The 19129-nt window shown below is 38.2% G+C and overlaps 1 protein-coding gene across 3 annotated transcripts in view; it reads right to left on the bottom strand.

The window, feature by feature from the left end:
• The window catches only part of LOC111158899 (COMM domain containing 10), a 192908-nt gene that overhangs the window by 131789 nt on the left and 41990 nt on the right, over positions 1-19129 (bottom strand). The window contains exon 6 of one of the 3 annotated variants that reach the window (XM_022521218.1): positions 17428-17466. The exons of the other annotated variants lie outside the window; for them this stretch is intronic. Coding sequence (XP_022376926.1) covers positions 17458-17466 — 9 coding nt within the window. The 3' untranslated portion in view covers positions 17428-17457. Of the gene's footprint in view, positions 1-17427; positions 17467-19129 lie in introns of those variants that run through there. 3 annotated transcript variants of the gene reach the window in all.

The raw sequence follows: 19129 nt of genomic DNA on the forward strand, positions 1-19129 counted from the left end.
CTTGTGATCTCTCTCTCTCTGTCAAATAAAAAAAAAAAAAAAAAAAAAAAAATATATATATATATATATATATATATATAACTGTAAGATTTGTCCCATAGAGAAGTGGGGTCCAGACCCCTCCCCCTTGAACCTAGTAGATCTTTGTGATTCCTTCAACCAACAGAGGACAACAGAAATAATGCTATGTGACTTGTGGGGCTGGGCAACAGACATGCCGTGCACTTCTGAATTGGGATGCTCGTCTGTGGTATTTAGCGGCCTTGAAACCAGACGGAGAACATGAAAGCCGAAGGGTCAGACTGAGGAGAGGGTTAGCAGAGGGCTTGAAGACCTAGCAAGGGTGGAAGGGATCCTTATTGTATTTTGAAAGGAAGTTTAGAAATACTGTTGTGGGCACAACACTTGAAAAGAGGACATGTTCCTAATGAGCTCAACAACTTCAAGGGCCAGCGGGCTTCTTCTCACTGCATCTGATGATAACATGTGAGAGGAAAGAGATGAGGTAAAGAAGACACCGTTAATTCTATAGGGGCAAGGACGCACCAGGTTAAACAATAAAGCTCTGTGACGTAACCAGCACCTCGAGGTGATAACATGATTCTCAAAGAACGAAAGAGCTTCCAGGTAAAAATCAAATCTAGAGTGGGACTGGAAGATCCTCTGCTGAGACTTCAGAAGGATCTAACACAGAGCCCCAGAGGGTTCACAAGGCGTATTAGTTTTTAATTGCTATAGAACTACCAGAGACATAGGGACTTAAAAAAAGCATCCAGGGGCACCTGCGTGGCTCAGTGGGTAAAGCTTCTGCTTTCAGCTCGGGTCATGATCCCAGGGTCCTGGGATCAAGCCCCGCATTGGGCTCCCTGCTCAGCAGGGAGTCTGCTTCTCCCTCTCTCCCCTGCTCAGCAGGGAGCCTGCTTCTCTCTCTCTCCCCTGCTTGCGCTATCTCTGTCTCAACGTATCTCTCTGAAACAAATTTAAAAAAAGGCACCCAATTGTTAGGTCATGGTTCTGTAGGTCGTAATTTCAGACAGGCGTGGCTGGCCTCTCTGCTTTGGGTCGCACATAGGTATATACACCATCTGATGTCACTCAGGGAGGGCTCTGTCCAGAGGTGCTGGGGAAGCACCACTCCCAAAGCTCACTTGGGCTGGTGCAGAATCTAGTTCTTGCAGGTAACGATCTGCATTCCCCTGACATCCACCAGAGAACACTGTCTTCTAGGGGTTGCCCGCATTCTGCCTCACCAATTCTCTATCTTCACATAGGCAACATGTGGAGTCCCTTGCGCCCCGTGAATCTTTTTTACTTCCTTTTCTGCTACCAGCCGGAAAAAACTTGCGGATTTTAAACAGCATACCTGAATGGGTTGGGAACCTCCCAATAATCTCCCTGTCTTGGGTCAACTGACTTGGGATTTTAATTAAAAATTTTTAAAAGGTAACTATCTGTTTAAACAAAAATCATATAGTGTGAGCTTTATGACATATGTAAAAAAAAATGTATGACAACAACAGCAAAAGACCAGGAGTGGGGAAGCAGCAGTATACTACTCTTAAAGTACTTAGGAGTACTTTACTTTACTTGGAACCTGAGGCAAAAAATTGTGTGTACCATGCACATACCTGAATGCATATTTTAAATGGTTAATATTTTTCCATAACATTAACTGAAAAACTGAAACTTGTAACATTTTAAGTTTAAATATTTTATATCAATAATGAATTTGTTACAACTTTACTTTCTTGGCTTTAATGAAAGAAAACTCACCAATAATATTTTTAAAATCTACTTCTTTGCTTATGGTTTTTAATTTAATTTTATTTTATTTATTTACTTGGGAGAGAGAGCACAAGCAGGGGAAACAGCAGAGGGAGAGGGAGAAGCAGGGTCCCCGCTTAGCAGGGAGCCCAACGCAGGGCTCAATCCCAGGACCCCAGGATCATGACCTGAGCCGAAGGCAGATGCTTAAGCAACTGAGCCACTCAGGCGCCCCTGCTTATGTCATTTTCAATTGAGGGAAATACCAGGTGAAATAATTTCTCGTAACGAAGTGCCAATCTTAAGTAACTTTAAATAAGCTTCAAATTGGGGTGCCTGGGTGGCTCAGTGAGTTAAAGCCTCTGCTTTCAGCTCAGGTCATGATCCCAGGGTCCTGGGATCAAGCGCCGCATCGGGCTCTCTACTTGGCAAGGAGGCTGCTTCCCTTCCTCTCTCTCTGCCTGCCTCTCTGCCTACTTGTGATCTCTGTCAAATAAATAAATAAAATTAAAAAAAAAAAAAAGATTCTCCTTTAAAAAAAAAAATTAGCTTCAAATTAACTGAAACTTCTTTGACAGAACACCACTGTGCCCAGTACTGCTTTAAAAAATTCTTGGGGGGGACGCCTGGGTGGCTCAGTTGGTTAAGCAGCTGCCTTTGGCCCAGGTCATGATCCCAGCGTCCTGGGATCGAGTCCCACATCGGGCTCCTTGCTCGACGGGGAGCCTGCTTCTCCCTCTGCCTCTGCCTGCCATTCTGTCTGCCTGTGCTTGCTCTCTCTCCCTCTCTGACAAATAAATAAAATCTTAAAAAAAAAAAAAAATTCTTGGGGATTAAGGAGCGCACTGCACTTATCATCGTCAGCACAGGGTGATGATATATGGAAGTGGTGAATTACTGTATTGTACAACTGAAACTAATCCAACACTGTCAGTGACTAACTGGAATTAAAGTAAAAATTTTTTAAAAGAAAGGAAAAAATTCTCAGGGTCACATACATTTGGGTAAAATTGCACTTGGCAAATTTCATGAACCAGCTTTAGAAGATCCAAACACCATGCTGATTTATATTTCAATTATTAATGCTGCATGCTTCTACAACCATTTCAGATGAAACTTCTACAGGACTTAGTCTAAATATTTAAGATCCAAGTCAGTGGCTTTTTTTTGAAAGAAGTATTCATAGAAAACAACTTTTTCCTGGTTAGAAATTCAAAATTTGAAAAGACTTCATTTAACTTTTCATAACTTCATTACAAATGTGAAATGAGAATGTCCAGAATCTTCCTTTTATCTTTTATACATTTTTCCATAATAATTTATACTCTAATCTACTTCTAACTTCTTTTAACTTAAAACTGAGCAGGTATACTCAGTAACTCTTGCCAAAGTCCTGCATTCATCAAACATTCAAAGTACTATTCTCTCATTTACTGTAAACATAAGGATAAACTTTCTCTTAAGCATGCAGCTTTTTAAATTTTTCCATTGTAGAATCTTACTGACTTTTTCTACATAAAAGTTACACAAGTAACACAATAAGCCCAAATGACTACCCCAACACCAGTGATAAAAGATTTTGCAATCCTAACAGAAAAAAACAAAGCATAAATTCGAACACCACAACTATAACTAATCTATCAATAATGTATTTAACAATCGGTATATAAAATCAAAGCATAAATTCGAACACCACAACTATAACTAATCTATCAATAATGTATTTAACAAATCAGTATATAAAATACTTGATAATTACCCAATACAGTCAGCTTAAGGCTACACGCATGCCAGATTATAATTAAATATCCAGATATTTTTAGAAGATACCAACTATTATAGCCACAAATTCAAAAGACAGTCCACTGCATTAAGATTGCCTACCAATGAGGTACTAACCGAAAATGCTGGCAAATTTATTGGCTATACTATCTGCCTGTATGAGTGAGCCATTTCCTCCAAAATGTTCTGATGGTACATATTCTTTGACCTTTTATTTCTAAATATATAACAAATTTCCTTTACATAGTCACAATATTGTGTATATTTTAGTACTCCTAAATTTGACATTATCTCTAGAGATGTAAGTAGCTATTAAGTGATTAGTCCAGAGTCATTCAAAAAGGAACTGAACTGGATCCAGCCTTTTGCATGAATGTTTACCTAGTGTTCATTTCTGACTTAAGTTCAAAGGCGCCAGGAAAAAGAAAAGAAGGCTACTAGCACCAATGAAAAAAGTTCAGTAAGGTCTTGTGACAGACCTAGATGTCTCTTAAATATTTTCTTCCAACTGCTGTCAAATAGCAATCTATCCTAAAGATATTAGAGGATATTTGCAAATTCAAAGAATTATCTTCTTTATGTCCTCTACTTGCACAGCTAGTTCCACTTTTGGCAGAACTCAGTAATGGCCTTGTAAAGAGCAGGACATTTCAATTTTCCTGTCTTAACCTTATCTTTAAAGGATAAAGACACCCGTGAACTAAACTGTACTGTAATAGACACTTTTACATTTCATATCATATTTAATTCTCGGACAAACCTTGTTAGGTAGCTATTATTGTCCAAATTTTCAGATTAGAATTTGAGCCTCCAAGAGATAAGTCACCTGCTGGAGATTCTTCAGCTACTTCCTTCCTGAGAGGCAAACAGTGTGATTCTGAAACCTGAGTTGTTTTCACTGCATATCAATGCCACCTTCAGTTCGCCTTACTCTGCATTGTCTGTCAAATCTAATATGTATGGAGTTATTCATGAGCTGGATGGGAGAAACCATTTCACGCAAGCCCTTTAATTTGGGCAGGAAAGCATCAAGATCAGGGAGGTGAAATGCTTTGTCCCAGGACACACAGCTAGGTGGGAACAAAGTCTGCAAGGATACTGACATGGGAAAACAAAACAGAAGAAAAAACAACCACAAATAGTAATCTTCAACCAGACCACTTAAAATACAGTAAATTAAACCTAACAGCTGTTTTCAAAACTTTCAGATCCTAATTTGTGAGGGTAACTGACTTTCAGAATTCTTCTTACACTAATGAATGTTATGTTTTAATGGCCTAGAATGAAGAAGAAAAAAAAAAACAGGTGATTAATGTTGCTAATATAAATTAAGGCAAACCCCTACTGTACAAAGTGGCATGAGTTGAGGCTCCAAGAGTGGAAACCATGGGAGACAGTCATATCTGAATCTAAATCCAATTAAAATTATTTGGCTGCTAGCAACAGAACCTAGCTCAATATATTTGGAGGGAAACAGAATCCTTTTAGAATTTCTATTCTTTAAACTGGTAGCTATTAGGTCAATATACTCACACTCCTCCCTGTCCATTTAAAAATTAGCAGCTTACACCTTCACAATCTTACCCCTTCCCTTTTTCACTGGGCACACAGAATGTTTACCTGCAACATTCCCTAGGAATATATTCAGCTAAAAAAAATACAGAATACCAGTGAGCTTCTATTTAAGAAACCTTTCTCTCTCCTAACAGGCTCTAATCCTATAAATCAGTAGGAGGTTGGTAATAGGCAGGAGACTTTCTTAATGAACACAGCAGTACTTTTAAATTCTAAGAAATAGGAGCCTGAAGACTGCGAAGGCATAAATAAGTGAAACATCTGAGAGACAAAGTGCGTACAGCACAAGTCATCAGGTAATACAAGGGAGTGACATGATAGCGGATTTATGTGAATTCAACTATTGTGATTCACTTACATGACTTCAACTCTACACTTTGCAAACAGAGAACTGAATCATGGGGGCAATTAGGCCCACCATTCCCCTGAACGAATGTAAGTCCCAGCGTGAGGTGAAAAATGTCCATCTTTAGTATCTCAGTCAAAGCGTGCTGAGGGCCCCTGTGGGCTGACAGTGGTTCAAGAGCTAAGACACATACGTGAACTCTCCATGTTCAACTGAAGAGCTGGCAGACTGCTTAACTAAGTCCTGAAGGGCAGTAACACAGGTAACACAACTTACTCAGGAATGTGATGCTGGGATCCTATGCGGCACGTTCCTAAGGGACTCCCTCTGCCTGAGAATAGTCTGGTCTCTATGAGATCATCAGCACCTGCAAGGCCTTGGACTCTAAAACCTGCGTCTCCCTAAGATGAGGTGCCATTGTACATGAGAGAAAAAAAAAAAGTGGCCATCATTCTTTTTAACATTAATGTGCAAAAAGAAGACTAAGAAGTTTTGTGGGAGAGGCTGGCAGAAATGAGACTGCAGGACTCATAACGGTGGTCTCTGAATCCACTCTGAAGTTGATTCGGGTCAACTTGCCATATGAACTACTTAATGTACATTAATCAGTGATAAAGTATGTCTTACTGTGTCAAAGAATTTTTGCACCAGAGCTTCAAAAATTACCTAAAACGACTAGTAACCCAAACTTCCCCCAAAAGAATAACGGAGGCAAAAACAAGCACCCTCCGAAAACAGATCAAGTTTGCCCTCTGTTAATCCACACAATCAGTGAGGACACACAGCAGTCAGGAAATGCTTCTACTTGTATGCAAGTCATACTGCTAACTTCTGAGATCACAACAATGAGCGACTAAATACAAGTTTCAAGGTCTAAATCCAACATACTCCTACCCCTGGGGAACTAAGTAATAGGTGAGAGAGAATTAGGTTTTTTAAAAAAAAAAAAAAAAAAAAAAAGATAAAGTACGATTTCTACTTCTTTTCCATTTTGGAGGGTAATTATGTTTCCGGAGCCTGACTGCATGGCTTGGACAAAAAAAAAATGGTATCTTTGTACTTTACAGTGTGGCAAATCAGCAATTCAGCTTGAGGCTGGGTGACTGGCTGGGAACAGCGCTCCGTGGACATGGCCTCGCTGCCCAGGGCCCTAAGGGCGCAGTCGGTATCTCAGCTGACCTGTTAGCTACTTGTACTTCAGCGGAGGAGCTGTGCTCTAGAAAAATTCAGTACAGACTCTTTTCCTACCAGAAATTCTCTGATTCCCTGGTACTACATGTACTTTATCACCCAGACAGCCCCGCCAGAAAAGAACAGGACCAACTCTCAGTCTGATCTCTATCAAGGTCATTCCCTCACTCTGCACACTTGGCAAAGGGAAATAAATCACCTACCCTCAGGAGATTTTCACGGCTTTCCAAACAAAATGTTTAAGAGCACGATAAAACCAAAAAGATTGTGAGAAGAGGCATTCGCCATGGGCCTCACTAAAGACAGGTGGCAAAGTAATCACTGGGGAAGCACGGTGGCTACTTTATTAAATTGTAAATTATTTTCAGTCCCCCTGGGCAAATAATAAAAAGTGACTCCACTGTTTATTAACTTCAAGGGTCCAACAAGACAAAGCAAAAAAGCACAAAGAATTATACCTGGCATATATTAAGTGGTCAATAAACGGTATCAATTACCATCATCCTCTTGATTGGCGGAATGCGGTAGGGTCGGTGTAGCTGTTCCTGGTCTGTGGGCTGCAGATACTGAGACTGGGTTCTGATCAGCTCCCCCCACCCAGGCTGATGGGAATTCAACAAAAGACAATTGCAGAAGCAACAACTACGTAGCTCAGCTAAGATGTCGGGCCCTGACCCACATTAAACCTACATAAGGCAACTCAGGGGGTTGCTTCTTAACACAAACTAAATTTGTTTGTGAGTCATGTTGTGTCTTTTTTTAGGAATTACTATTAAGTAGGCCCCATTTTAAACTGTATTTTTAAGTTTGTTCTATATCTTAACCTGTAGGATATCTCCCCATCTCCAAAGACCAAGAAAGAGCCAAAAGATACAGGATTAGGTAGTACTTTGCTCTTAAAACACATCATCAAAGAGAAGCATAAATACACTTACATGGCAGCAATATTATTAAGTGGTCACTTCCATGCCAACCTAAAATACCTGAGGACATGACTATTATGTGACTACATAGTGACTATTATAACTGACTATATAGTACTCACTCTCAAAGCTAAGAAACATATAGGGGCACCTGCCTGGTTGACTCAGTCAGTTGGGCGTCCAACTCTTGCTGATATCTGCATCAGAAGATCAAGCCCCATGTGGGACTCTGTGCCTAGCAAGGAGTCTGCTTGAGATTCTCTCTCCTGACCTTCTGCACTTCCCGCGCTCTCTCTCTCTCAAATGAATAAATAAATAAATAAAATCTTTTAAAAAAGGAAATATATAAATTATTCTACTCATGTGTCTAGAGCAAAAAGGCTGGATAAATTTACATAGTTGGATAAAACTACTTTGGATACATGCTTACAATTTTCTTATTTTCCTGTACTTTAGAAACAAAAGGAGTCAATACACCTTACAATCAGTTGAAAAGTAGGAAAAAATGGCCAAATAAAAATGGGGATGAAAATCGTGAGCATCATCTAATAAGGCAGAAAAACTTTTAGTTTCTCATTTTAAGACAAAACCATCCTATAACTAGCAACCTATTTTTTGCAGATGATTTCTTCTCTTATTACAGCATTAACAGTTAAAGGATACCATCCTCCTCCTCTCTTAACCCATAAGGATAATTACAGTATGCCGCCTCAAAGGAGTGTTTTGAGGCTCAGTATTTGCAAGGAATTTTGAGCCCTGTAGTTGAAAGCTACTAAGTAAACACAAAATACTGTCACTGAGAATGGTCAAATAAATGCAAAGATGATTTAACATCACAGAAAATTACACTGATAATTGGCAGATTGCCATGCTACCCCTGTGGACTTGTTCTTTCAGAGCACATACTCTATGAAAGGTCACTGTGGGAGGAAAAAAAAAATCCCTCAGGGAGTTCAAGTCGCCTACAAGGCAATATTAGCAATTACAGAAGCAGTATTCTTCCTCTATATTCATTTGAGAATCCTTTCTACTAATTAAGAGAAAAGGAGCAGTGGTTTGTTAAAAGATGATGGCTACAGACAATTCAATCTCAATGGTTACAAACTAGAATATGGTAATACTGAACAATATGAAATGAAACAAGATGAAACCAGAGAGGGAGACGAGAGGGAGACAAACCATAAGAGACTCTAATCTCAGGAAACAAACTGAGCGTTGCTAGGGGGGGCGGTGGGGAGGAATGGGGTGTTGGGAGGGATGGGGTGGCTGGGTGATAGACACTGGGGAGGGTATGTGCTATGGTGAGTGCTGGGAATTGTGTAGGACTGATGATTCAGAGACCTGTACCCGTGAAGCAAATCATACATTATATGTTAATAAAAAAAAATAAAAGAGCAAACTCTTATACAAGTTATCAACCCAGTACTCAACTATTTTCCAAGATAATATATTCCTCAAAATATTTTCCAGGATTACTTATGTTCCTACCACAAGGTTAAACCATATCAATGCAAATTCAAATTCAATTAATATTAAGTACCTACTATGTGAGACTCACTCGAATAGGCATTTCGCTGACATTATCTCAATTCTTCAATAATTTTGATCTGTATTACCAGCCACATTTTCAAATTTGGAAGTCTGTTGCAGAAATATTCAGATTCTTGCCCATATTCCAAGAATTTAAATTCAGTTTTGTCCCTTTCGATCCATGTCCCCTCTCCTATGTCAGACTAGGGTCTCATCTGGCTGTGCCAATAATCTACTGAACTATCATTTAACCTCATTGGGCCTGAGTTTTCTCATCAATAAATACAGAAGGTTGAAATATTCCCACTGTCAGGGGGGCACCTGAGTGGCTTAGTTGGTTAAGCGTCCAACTACTGGTTTTGACTCAGGTCATGATCTCAGGGTCAGGAGATCAAGCCCCCCCATCGGGCTCAGTGGAGAGTCTATTTGAGACCCTCTCTCTCTCCCCCAGCTCACACTCTCTTGCTCTGTCTCAAATAAATAAATCATTCTTTAAAAAATATATATTCCTAAAGTTGGTTTCCCTTATTCTCTCGATCTCTCTCTCAAATTTATTGTTTTAATACAATTTGGTGGCTCCTAATGCATTCACGGAATTGTGCGACCATTACCACTATCTGATTCCAGAAGATTTCATCACCCCAAAAACAAACTCAAAACTTTTAAGGTGTCACTCCTCCATCTTCCCTGCCCCCAGGCGCTGGCTGCTATCTGCTTGCTGTTTCTATGGCTTTGCCTAATCTGGATATTTTATATAAATCAGATCACTTATGTGACCTGTTGTGTCTGGTTTCTTTTAGTAAGCAAAAGTCTTTGAGGTTTATCTACACTGTAGCATGTATCAGTACCTCATTCCTTCTTATGGGTCATTAATATTCCATTGTATGTATAAACCACACACTGTTTATCCATTCATCCACTGATGGACATTTGCGACCTTCCGGCTATGGTGACTAGTACTGCTATCAACCTGCACATATGCACGTGTACTTACTTGAGTCCTTACAGGTATATATCTATGACTGGAGTTGCGGAGTCATATGATAACTCTGTGTTTGAATTTCTGAGGAACTAACAAAATATTTTCCGCAGTGGCTCAACCCCATCAGTAATCACAGTGGTCCTAATATCTCCCCATCCTAACCCCCACCTATGTTCTTCCTTTGTCCTCCTTCCTTCCTTTTCTCTTTGTAATTATAGCCAGCCCAGTGAGTATAGTTTGGATTTGCATTTCCCTAATGACTAATGATGCGGAGTATCTTTTCATGAGCTTGGTGGCCATTTGTACAGCTTCTCTGGAGAAATGCCTATCAGTCTTTCACCCATTTTTATTTGAGTTGTCTTTTTGTTGTTGAGTTGCAGGAGTTCTTCAAATACTTTAGATACAAATCCCTTAGCAGATATATGATGTGCAAATATTTTCTCCCACTCTTTAGGTTATCTTTTCATTTTCTTCATAACATCCTTGATGCACAAAAGTTTCCAGTTATGATGAGTCCAATTTATCGTCTTTCTGCGCCGTTTGCATTTCTGATGTCATATCTAACATTCCATTGCCAAATCCATTTAACATCTCTTTTTGCTGGAAAATCTCATGAGCCTTTACTCATTCCATAAATAAAGTTGCACCTGAATAACTCTCTCTGTTTTACTGCTGAGAATTACAAAAGGGTTATTTTGAAGTATTTATTACATTGTCCTTATTAAGGAAGTGGCGGCATTTTAAGTTTAGATAAAATTACCCTGCTAAGATGGATGATTCTAACTCCTTGAGATAAAATGGGTTATCTCTGAAAGAAACTACACTTCTCCTCCACTATAAAGAAGAAAGGAAGGCGGGGGTGGGGGATGGGGGGTGGGGGGCAGGGAAGAGAATGAGAGAGAAAGAGGAAGAGAGGAAGGAAGGAACAAATTCTGTTTGAGAACCTCATGCATTAACAAAAACTACTGAGGATAACTCTGCTTCTCCAGCCCCTACAGCTACTGCTTCGTTCATCTAAAAGCCAGGGTAAGGACATGTTCCCACTGCTCATGAATTTCATTTCCCCTTATATAAGGTGACTGAACATGCCTCCTCCCCATGCACTGACAGACTCGCAAACATGTCGTCCAAAGACAGACCGAAAACAAAACTGGTGACGCCGAGTTGCTGCTACATACAAACAAGTAACCTGCCACAGACTCGGAACGACACAGCATCTGGGGATGGCCACGTGTCCAGGTAAGAGGGCAGGTGACCCAAGATCTGAGGATATGGGATTAAAACCTTAAAGCACTTTATACACAGACATGAGATTTTTTTTTTAAAGATTACATAATGCTGGACGATAAGTATAAAAGACAGTTGAAAGCTTAAAAAAAAATTAAAATAAAAATAAAGAGATTTTATATGTGAACATATTAGAAGAATCTTTATTTCCCAAATATCACAAGAACAGTCAAAAGTGCCCAATAATTTGCTGTGAGAGAAGTATCTTATATAATAAAAGTGACTCCTCTTCCTTATATGTTTAATTTCCTCTAAATGATTCTCATATAAAGAAAAAATTTGAAAGAAACACGATTTACATAATCCATTAAAGATATATTTAAGCATTCATATGGCAACCTCACACCAGAAGTGCTAAAATCTCATTTAAACTAGGCCAGGAAGGGCGCCTGGGTGGTTCAGTTGGTTAAGCATCTGCCTTCGGCTCAGGTCTCGATCTCAGGGTCCTGGCATCGAGCCCCACGTCAAGCTCCTTACTCAGCAGAGAGCCTGCTTCTCTTCTCCCTCTGCCTCTTCCCCAGCTTGTATGCCTGCTCTCTCTCTCCTGCACTCTGTCTTTCAAATAAGTAAATAAAACTTTAAAAAAACCAAAAAGCTAGGCCAGGAAAGAAAAGTGTTTGTCAACTCCTTTTTGTGCCAAAATTATTAGGACTGATTCAATATTCAACAATGTAATTTACTCATGAGAAAACCTAATCTAGCCATCTTTAGTGTGTCCTGAATCTAAAATTTATAATGCCAGGGTGCCTGGGTTGCTCAGTGGGTTAAGTGTCTGCCTTCAGCTCAGGTCACGATCTCAGGGTCCTGGGATCGAGCCCCAAATCAGGCTCCTTGCCCAGCAGGGGGTCTGCTTCTCCCTCTTTCCAGCTTCTCCATCTGCCTGCCTCTCCCCCTCCTTGTGCCCGCTCTCTGACAAATAAATAAAATCTTTAAAAAATATAAAAATAAAATTTATAATGCCATCCCAAAATTAAAATACTAGATTTAGAAAAGCAATTCAGAAAATCACCAAAGATATTCAAAAACCAATAAATTCAATTGAAATATAAAACATTCACATTTTAATTGATTTCTAGCTATAGTATCATTGGTCTAGAGGGCTTGTTATGAATGACTCCAGTATTTTCCTACAGTTGCTGGGTATGTCATCAACCAGGGAAGCAACAGATCAAGGAGTAGCCACCGGCCACACATGAGGAACTCCTACGACATAGAGCAAATCTTCGTATATTTGGACCACTTCAGTTTCCAAGTGGATGCAGGGATAAAAGTTAAGAACAGATATTCAGTCTTACTTTTATCTACTTCTCCCTCTTAAAGGATACGATATACACCAAACCAAGCCATAGAAGTCTGAAGATTCAAATGAAAAAAAGCCCCGAGTGATCCCGGAACTAATGTTTCCCTCTGGGGGTCCTCTGTACCACAAACTACTCTAGGGAGGCTATGGTCCAGGGTTCCAGCTGTTTCCAGCCAGTTCCCCTCCATCACCCCACCCCCAACACATATCATAGCCTCACTTTCCACCTGACCCGTTTAGAACCACTCACATGTGTATGTGTGTGTGCATGTGTGTGTACGCCATCCTTTCTCCCTTTTTCCCTTCATCTGATAACACCGGACAAAGATGAAACCCTGCTTAAATCCAATTATCCATCTATTCTACCTCTAGACCAAAGCAACTAAAAATGGATCAAGAAAAATGTGCAACCTTCTAACAGTTCTCATTTTAAATCCATGGCCACAAATCTCAAATGGGCAATCAGCACTGTCCAACACAGCAAAGTAGACTAAAACAACTAGTTCATTCATTTTCCCCGTATACAAACTCTTTCATACGTTCTCCTCTGTTCTCAAGCCTCCTAGACCTACCCATTCTCCCAACAAATGACTGCCTGGAGAAAACAGAAGCAATCAGAGACACAACTTCCTCTTCTAACACCCAAAACTACCTACCTCACCCACACTCTTCCTTACTTCCTATTACAACAAATGGTAGGTTCCCACTCCCATCACAATCCAACCCTTCCATTCCGGCTCTGGATCTTCTCACTTTCTCCAAGTAATTATAGCCCTCTCTATCCTACGTTATCCATTTCTCCCCTGACGGATCTGCAACATGCCAACCTCCTCTCCCTTCGGAACTCACTAAATCCACCCCCCCTACACGGACTGTCCTATCTCTGTGCTTCTTGAAAGAGTTACTTAGATGGGGTCTTACACTCGGTGTCCCCAATTTAATCCCCAATTTTCTCCTCAATTTAATCCAATCAGGTTTCTACTTCCTCTCAAATGTATCTGAGATTACAATTGTCAAAGTTATCAGAGAAGTCCAACCAATCAAATCGGTCACTCACTTATCTGATTCCTGACCCCTCAACAGCATTCCACACTGCCTTCCACTTAAACATCTCCTCCTGGCCCCAGACAGTGCTCACCAATGATCTCCATGTCACTAAATTCATTTTTTTTTTTTTTTTTTTTACCACAGAATAGTAATTATAAGTTCAGGTTATTAAGTGAGATGGACCTGGATTCAAATCTTGGCTCTGTCAGTTTCTAGGACCCAACCTAGGTACTGAGATTTAACCACTGAGCAAACTAGGGGAAATATTAGCACCTAATTCATAGCTGTGAGGGGGAGATGAGATAATTTATTTATTTTTTTCTCTTCTACCCCTTAGCGGCATGTGACATAATTCATTCTCCAAGAAACGTTCTTCCTTCAGTCTCTGGCTGTTCCTTCCCAATCACTGTCATAAGCTCTACTGGCCTTTTACATTTAGGAGCTCATAAATTTCTATATTCTGTCCCTAAGTGATTGATCTCCTCCAGTCTCATGACTGAAAATATAATCTAAACCTTAACGATTTCCAAATCTCAATTTCTAGTCTATAATTTCTCCCAAGCCCCGATGGCCAACCATCTCTACCTGGATATCAGAGCTATGTCATACTCCACACACTTAAAAGGTAAGTCTCTATCCTTTTTCATGTGCTTTTTCCCTCATCTGAAACTCCCCAACTTGTCACAGTCTCTAACTCCTTGCTGTCAGTTTCTAGAGCTCCATATATTTCCTCTTCTGTAGTAATCACTAAACTTCTATTTCCTGGCTTGCTAGAACAGAAGCTCCATGATGAAAAATAAAACTCTCCATCTCAGTAATACCTTGTCTAGTATTTCCTACACAGGCAATGTTTAATGAATATTTTTTGAATGGAATTTGAGCTATTTAAAGCGTTTTGATGTTAAGTGTCTGCCTTAAGTTTACTGCCTAAAGTTACTGTTTAATTTATGAAACTGCATTTTATTTGCTCAGCTGTCTAATTCATTATAAACACTTTTATTTCAAAATACTTAAACCACAGGTCTCCATTATTGTCATCTCTAATCCACAGAAATACATTAAACAAAATGTAAAGGTATTTCTAAATATGTTCTACTAGGTCTGTGAAATACTATAATTATCAATTGCCTCTGGATATAAAAAGTTAAAAAAAAGCTTACAAAGATAAGAAAGACAAACAAGGGTGGTATTATTTGTTTCCCTACTTTGGAATCCCACAACATTTTTCAAAAGAATGTTAGTAAAAAGATGGTATTTTAATTCTCAAATGTATGAACTTTCTGGAGTATTTTTAAAAAGGATTTTCTCCTCCAAGACTCTTTTATCACTTCCTCCACATGAATACTCAATTGTGTATCAATTGATACACTCTAATTGTGTATCAATATTCTGCTTGTTTTTACCCATCAAAGATAGTGCCCAAAACAATATTTTTTTTAGCTTATAAAGTCTTATCATGGATAAATGCAGAGTTTCCATTAAGGAGCCTAAAATATGAAAGTTTAACACACACACACTCACTCTCAGACACAAGGGGGTTCACTATGGGTTCACTACATACATGATCAGAACACATCGAGGTACTTATATACATAAAGTCTTTTAGAAAGTCCAACTGACCACAGAACTAAAAAAAAAATACACTAAACTGAGGAAAAACATTTTATATTGCTTTTATGTAGAAAATACAACACCTGAAGGGCACTATCATTGAGAAATTGATTACAATGAAAAAGGACACAAAACAAAATTAAGAATCAGAAAACTAGAGCCACAAAGCTTTAGCGATACTTAAATAAATTCAATTCCAAAGAACCAGGCTTTCTTCCCAGAGTATCTGGGCAATTATCTCACAAATAAGGGTTGATTCTATTTTCCCTAACTGCCGGAGTATTTGATCAAATTGCTTCTGCATGTTCTATAATAAAATAAAACACATATAATGAAAGCTTTTTAATTTGTACACTACTGGAATACAGAAATTATAAAATCGAGGGCTCTCTAATATTACAGAAGTACCTGAGCTTCTATTGGTCCCCTAAAATTATCCAAAGTAATTAACTAGTTATCAAAGAACCTGTATTTGAGATGGTAATGTTACACTCTTCTCTAAAAGCTCTTAAATTCTTTGGATACGACCTTTGGGTTTCTGTGTGTGTTTGCAAAAGAATTATGGAAAGCCATTTATGAAACTTAAAGGACCTTTTTTTAGGTTATGACCTTTCATCTACTAATTATACTCCTGGAGAACAACCTTTTATACCAAGGAGGCTTCCTTCATTCATTTAATTCATTCATCTATCATTCAGTACATGTTTGTTAAGCACCTACTCAATATACACAAAGATGTTTATCACAATTTAATAGGAAAATACTGGAAACAAACCCATTATCTGACAATAAAGGAACTGTCACAAAATCATAGTATGTCATAGCCAAAGCATGACACAGTCATTTAAAATACATTCATGGTAAGTTTGAAGCAATATGGAAAAGGTTTTGCATGATTTGTGAAAAAAGCAGTTATACATAAAATCAAAGAATTCCTCTGATTCCACTCTCAAAATAAAGTATTCAGAGAATAAACACCAAAATAAAAGAGATCGAATAGACTGGCTACGTCCTGGGGGTAAATCTATGAGATTCTCTTTATATCTCTGGAATTTTCAAGTTTTCTATAATAAACATATAAAACTTCAGTAATTAAGAAAATCCACAATTTTTTAAAAAGAAAGACAGTCAATATTTATCAATCATTTGATTAGAGAAGAAAAACCACCGACATGTCTTCAAAATTTTCGGAACCCTAAATAACATCCCATACTGTACAAATGAGAATTAGTATCTTGATACGGAACTGCCAGAGGCAAAGCTCATTTTATAAAATTGCTCATCAAAATCAGTGAGTAAAAAGCCCAAGACTTTATAGACTGTTTCTTCAGATCACAGAGGGCACGTCATAGAAAAGGTAAAAACTGCTTCTTATCAAAATGGGAAAAAATTCTAACAAATAAGATTATCTTTTCATAACCATACCGAGTACTGAACAATAATAATAAAACCTCAATCTCTGTGCTTCAACCAAATGTAATCACTATTTTTTTAAAAACCACTCATAAGTTAAGAGTTCCATAGGAAAACAAACAAACAAACTGGAAGGTCCTAGAGCAAAACCAAACAAGTGTTGTGGGTATTAGAATTATACTTGGTTTTAACCCACATTTTTCCCCTATATTTTCCGAAAATGTCCATTATAAAAATACAGCTATTATACAAGAGAAAAATAAACAGAAATTATCAAGGGAATACGCTGAAATTTATTCACTGTGTAGATTAGATTTGTAGAAAGTACAATAGTTGTAAAATTCAGACCTGCTTATTAGAGTAGCTCAGAGAAATTTGAAGGTCCTTCAGAATCAGTCAGTACAAACATCACTTTAAAGGAGATCAAACTACTTTAAATTTCTACTACAAGAGTTCATAATTTGAACAACATACATATTTTCTTCTAAGGTATCTGTCATAAACAGATCTAAGGATGCTTTCTTTTCAATGACATGGACTACTTCCTTGTTCATGAGGTGCCAACACCAATGATGCCATGCAGCTGTGAGAGTGAAGGGTGCTGATTAATGGAGCCTCTACTGAACGGAGATAACATCCAAACACGCAACTTTACTTACTGTGTGAAAGTGTGTAGTAGTATCTCTCATTCACTTAAAGTGTAAAATTACTTCAACTTAAAGAAAAAGAAACGGAAATTTAGAATACGCATACCTATCACTTTATGGAGAACAACAACCAACAATGATAAGACATTCTTTGTCTTGTCTTCAGGGCTCCTGCTGGCGCGGCAGGTTAAGCATCTGACTCCAGGTTTCCACTCGGGTCGTGGTATCGGGGTCCTAGTATCGAGCCTCAGGCTGAGCTCCATGCTCAGCACAGAGTCTGCCTGGGATTGTCTCTCCCTCTCCCTCTTCCTCTGCCCCCCCTTTTCTCTCTCTTCCGCTCCCTCTACCCCTCCTTTTCTCTCTCTCGCTCAAGTAAATTAATTAATTTTTTAAAAAGGAACAGCTTTCAGCACCCTCAAACATATATACGTATCACAGGACCAACTACTAAATTATTAAACAAGCAAAAAGATAGAGTATCTTAGCAATGAATAAAGCACAGGGCTCTGAAGTAAAATTGTCTGGTTTTAAATCCTAGTTCTGCTGTTTTTCAGTTGTACAACCTGAGGGAATAATTTAAGGCATATTTGTTTCCATTTCTCAGTCTTTTTTATAAAATATGGATAGTAATAAGAATTCACACCTCAAAGATGTAGTTTAATGGAGGAGAGATCATGCCTAGCAGAGGGTAAGCACTAAAACAGGGTTTTCCCTCCTTTTTCTTCATCCTAAATAGAATTTGCCATCCATTCTGGAGATAAGAATAAAGGTCTCTAACTCAAAAAACTGGTACTGAAAGTCCTAAACTCAGCTGCAATCATAATTACCCATCCATAAAGTACCACGTGCAACCTGAGCATACTCCAACTTAACAGTAAGATAAATAAATGACAGTTCCCTTTCAAGGTGATTTTCATCCCAGTTGTTTCAAAAGGAGAAAAGAATGAAACACAAAGATTCTTTCTCAAAAGATGTACCAAAAAAAAAATTCAGAACCACTGTACTAACAAAATACGATGTAATTGCAAAGTTATTGGGGAAAATGCAATAATGCACACTTAACAGCAAAATTTAAATATTTTAGTGTTTTTAGAATATTCAAAGTTAAAGTGCTTGGAATATTCACAATTATCAATGTTTCTTAAGTATAAAATTGCTATTCTCTATAAATAAAGAAACTCCAACTGTCTATGATTAGCCTGGAACTAGTTACACTATAAAACTTATTAGAGCCATTCAACTATCTTGGGAATTATTTGGTTCTCTTTTCTCATAAAGAAATTAATTCAAGTGACAGAATGTAACAAAAATGTCAATACTGTTGAAGGCTTTTTAATAAATTGTATTTTGGCAAATAATCATAAAGAAATTAACAAACAATGAAGTCATAATGATTTCATTTATTTGTTCTGTACATATCTGATTAATAGGCATTAATTTTGTTGATGGAAACAAGAGAACTCTATTGTTACATACAGATTAGAAATGTGAACACTTAGCATTTCCCACAACTACGGACTTCACACATTATTTCGAATGTTATTTCAAATAACACTGTAAATGCCAGAGGTTAGGTAAGCAAAGAGCTCTACTGCCCTCTAATGAAATAAACCAAAAAAAAAAAAAAAAAATCTTCATTTTGAGATATCTCAGAACAGAAAAATAATCTTACTTTGCTAAATACAGCAGACAAACACTAAGACAATTAACTGCAAACAAGAAGAATATATA

The sequence above is a fragment of the Enhydra lutris genome, unplaced genomic scaffold (assembly GCF_002288905.1).
Source record: "Enhydra lutris kenyoni isolate GAN:26980312 unplaced genomic scaffold, ASM228890v2 scaffoldscaffold64, whole genome shotgun sequence".
NCBI lineage: Eukaryota > Metazoa > Chordata > Mammalia > Carnivora > Mustelidae > Enhydra > Enhydra lutris.